The sequence below is a fragment of the Papilio polytes genome, unplaced genomic scaffold (assembly GCF_000836215.1).
Source record: "Papilio polytes unplaced genomic scaffold, Ppol_1.0 DF821733.1, whole genome shotgun sequence".
NCBI classification, from domain to species: Eukaryota; Metazoa; Arthropoda; class Insecta; order Lepidoptera; family Papilionidae; genus Papilio; species Papilio polytes.
In genome coordinates, this window is record NW_013527471.1 from 1,499,381 (window position 1) to 1,503,274 (window position 3,894).

Genomic DNA, 3,894 nt, shown 5'->3' on the forward strand with positions numbered 1-3,894 from the left:
GCTCTGCTCCATGTCCAGCGTGTACCTGCGGAACACGTTGCACTACAACAATCATACGGTGTAAATTACACCTTATCTGTTAAAATCAATGGAACAAGAGTCAAAAACGAAAGAATAATTACGTGTAGAATATAAATGTGTTTCTTTAGATATGATTTGAGTACTAGAAACCGATTACAAGTTACTATTGACATTATTGTACCACATATCAAACAGTGTGGCAGTGACCAACGATGTGGCGGATGGCGAGTGGCGAGTGGCGAGAAGGCGCGACGCATAAATTATCACGTAACCGCTACCGAGGTTGTTTGCTCTCAGCACACAGATTGACCAACACTCAAATGTACTGTGTGCTGCTGCTCACAGGGGAATACAAACTCCGTCTGTTAGTGTGTTTGTGTTTCTTTTCGGATATACTTACAATATATTTACTGTTCCTATAGACATAGACTATTCTTGGATTCTTATTAAAACATGTCACTCAACGATGCCACAGATTTTTTATTAAGATTAAAATAAATGTAATGAGTAACGTGGGCGTCATCAGATTTAAAAAAATACTCCGTATGAGAGCTTATCAATGATATATAATTGCATATCTAGCATAGAGCATTTGCTGGCGACGTTTAACTTAACACGCATTATATGCCATTTTCATTAAAAAAAGTAGTACGTACGTAAATACTCGTGATGTATGAAGAAATCTTGTAAATCTGAGGGAGAATACGTAAAACAAATACAAAGAGGACAGCGCTATCGTAAATGTAATAAAATGGTTTTTGTTATAAAGGTTTTATTGTTTTAGGAGTTGGAGCATTATTAGATTTACATAGAAGATGAGAGGTCGTTGAACTTTGCCACTTGAAGCAGAACATAGCCCTGTCACATATACATTTTAACATAACGATTTAAAATTGCAATCTAGTCTTAATAATGTACCAACATATTTGATGGTCAGTTTGTGTCGTGAGGTCGCCAATGACACGTGTTTCATAAAATTCCGAAAATCAATATTCGGAAAGGGACCCTTACACCGAAGTTAAATTTCACCTTTAGGATTAATAGAAAACTAAAGTAAAAGTTTGTAATTGCCAATTAAATATACCACATCTTATCGTAAGCGAATATTTATTACCTATCCTTGAGATCGAACCAATGATTGTTTCAACTCTTGACAAAAGACGGGGGAATATCTTCTGTTTTAAATGTAAAATATATCCAAAAGTTAACTTAGTAAATAATAATCAATAAATAAACTACCAAAGCTACCAACAATAGTAGAAAATAGAAAAATACAATTGTGGGACGCCTGGCAACACCACGGGACACTCACTCAGCGACCGACATCAAAGAAAGAAGCAAAAACTGCGGACGGTCGTCCGCCGTTAAATCCAAAGCGTCTTAGTACGTATTCGTCCCTCTTCTACCAATTTATCCAAAGTAACGGAATTCAAAAACATCTATTAATTTATTAATAGTAGTATCTTCTAAAGATAGAACTATAAATTAAACGTAAGGCTTATCAATTCTTATTGCGATCTGCTTCAGAAAATGCCAGGTATAAACAGAAATGGTAACAGATTAATTGGGTTCTGCATAAAAACAAATATAAACTTCAGTACATTAGCAGACATTTAAAATAGTTGTTTCCTCTGAAATATTCAGTCAACAAAACCGTTGTTACCTCGAACATGTGGAAGTTTGAGAATTAATTTACATATTTAGAAGGGTAACGATGCAAGTGTAGACAAATTCATTAGAAAGAGAAATTACAATAAAATTATCTAAACAATTTTACCTTACAGGGCTCTAATCATAGCCTTAATAAGACAGACCTGTATACCATTAATTTTATGAAAATTTAAGAAACAAGCTAATTACAAAATTAAATAAATTACATTGTTATGCAGTGAATGTATAAATAAAAGTTCTCATTTCCGTTGAATTTGTCTCCGCGAGTTTGCTGTGGCGGCCGCGGCGGCCGCGGCGGCGCGCGAGGGAAACTATTCCAATACAACTAATTACATAGTTAATTGAATTCAATTAGTTCTAATATCGAACTCTCGATATATCGAGAATATTTTGTACTACAACCCTTCCTCACAGTCAGAGTATTATATCTTGTTTGTTTCGTGAGTTGGTCCGGACAAAATACAATAATAAATATATTGAAATAAGCGTTATTAGTATTAAATGGGCGGGGTCCGGCTCTGCCGTGCGCTGCTCGAGACGGATGGTAATAAAGAGCACAATAACTGTGAGTTACATAATGAATTATTGGTCCCGCTTCAAATCGAGACTTGAATTAAATTTTCAGCAAATTACGTCTCCATTACGAAACGTTCTACCCACGTTAGCCCACCTCCGCCCAACGAACATACTAGCCTATAAGTTTGTTTATTATTTACACGGTTTCCTTGAGTTAACATAAAAAGGAATATTATAGTTAAAAGCGTTTATTCAGCAATATTATTCAAACATACTTACTTCGAGACATGGTTCCTTGTAATGTATTGATTAGAACGGAGTTCTCCTTCATCAATATTGTTAGGAGTTTTCTGTAAATTTTTTACTAAACCATTTTCTAGCCTTATTTGGAAGTTGATAGTCAACAAAATTACGTAATAATGAATACTTAAAATTGTAAATGTATTACCTGAGCACGGAGAGCAGATGCACGGGGAAGTAGCAGACAGCAAACATGGCTACGACAGCCACCAGCATCTTTGCTGCCTTACGCCGCGACCGCAGCTGGCCTATAGGAACACATGCAGGCTGTTAACTTCGACATACATGAACCGAATTTAGCATATGTTTCTAAGTTGCTTAAGTTGTATGTAAGGGACGTATGCCTACATCTTCCAACATGTATGCAACATTTCGTATAAACCTAACAGCGAGTAGTCGCAATCAATTTCTCGTGGGACGTTGAAGGGACACATTTTGTGCGAAGGAAAGATAAAATCTCTAGCCATTATTTCCAATTCGTGAACGCGCCATCGTAGAATGATTTTCGATAATTTACGTCAATCGTCGTTTGCTGATGGTAATGGGGGATAGAAATATTATCTATACTTTTGTAACATGCCATTGGTTACCCGACGAACAGTAGAATAATGTTTTTTGTCAATATATTTAGTATTAGATGTTGACTGACTTTGTCCACGTTAAATCATACATTGTAAAAAATAAAATATGTTACTCACTGACAACGTAGTTTTTAATGATAAATAATTTTTGTGATCGGTTCAGTAGTTTTTGAGTTAATTCAATGCATACAAAAATACAAATCATCCTTCTTCATAGATGTTTAAATATACAAGTGTGTGTTTGTTTCCTGTGTTGTATGTGTATTGGCTTTACAAAATCATATTGCGTCTGCAATAATAATAATTATATCTATCTGCGACAACCCAATGCAGACCAACACATGCACACGCCACCCAACGCGTGTTTCCTCTCTACTTCCGACACGATTACAACTTCAAAGCAAATGCTGAGCTCTAATCTTACTAATATTATAAATGCGATAGTTTAGATGGATGGATGTTTGTTAGAGTTTGTAGCATAAACTGCTGAACGGATTTCGATGAAATTTGGCAAAGATATAGAGGATAGTCTGAAAGAACATATAGGCTACTTGCTTTTGTTTTTTTTTTAATTCCGCACGGACGGAGTCGCGAGCGAAAGCTAGTTGACACATAAATGTATCCAACTATTTAAATTTACGTACAAATTTACAAGAAATTACTTTTACTTTAAATTGACTGAGCAATACCGATATGTTTTATAATTAAAGCATTACGAGAAGGTATGGAAATGCTTCTGTTATTTTTGTGTACTTTAGCAGTATGTTTACGTAGACTAATGACTGCGCGGCAGACGGGGGGGGGG

At 35.6% G+C, this 3,894-nt stretch overlaps 1 protein-coding gene across 1 annotated transcript in view; it reads right to left on the bottom strand.

Annotated features, from left to right (window-relative positions):
• Nucleotides 1–3,894, bottom strand: part of LOC106108222 (orexin receptor type 2-like) — a 15,485-nt gene that overhangs the window by 2,103 nt on the left and 9,488 nt on the right. The window contains exons 6-7 of the mRNA XM_013289322.1: nucleotides 2,657–2,775; nucleotides 3–25 (exon numbers count right to left, since the gene is read on the bottom strand). Coding sequence (XP_013144776.1) covers nucleotides 3–25; nucleotides 2,657–2,775 — 142 coding nt within the window. The remainder of the gene's footprint in view (nucleotides 1–2; nucleotides 26–2,656; nucleotides 2,776–3,894) is intronic.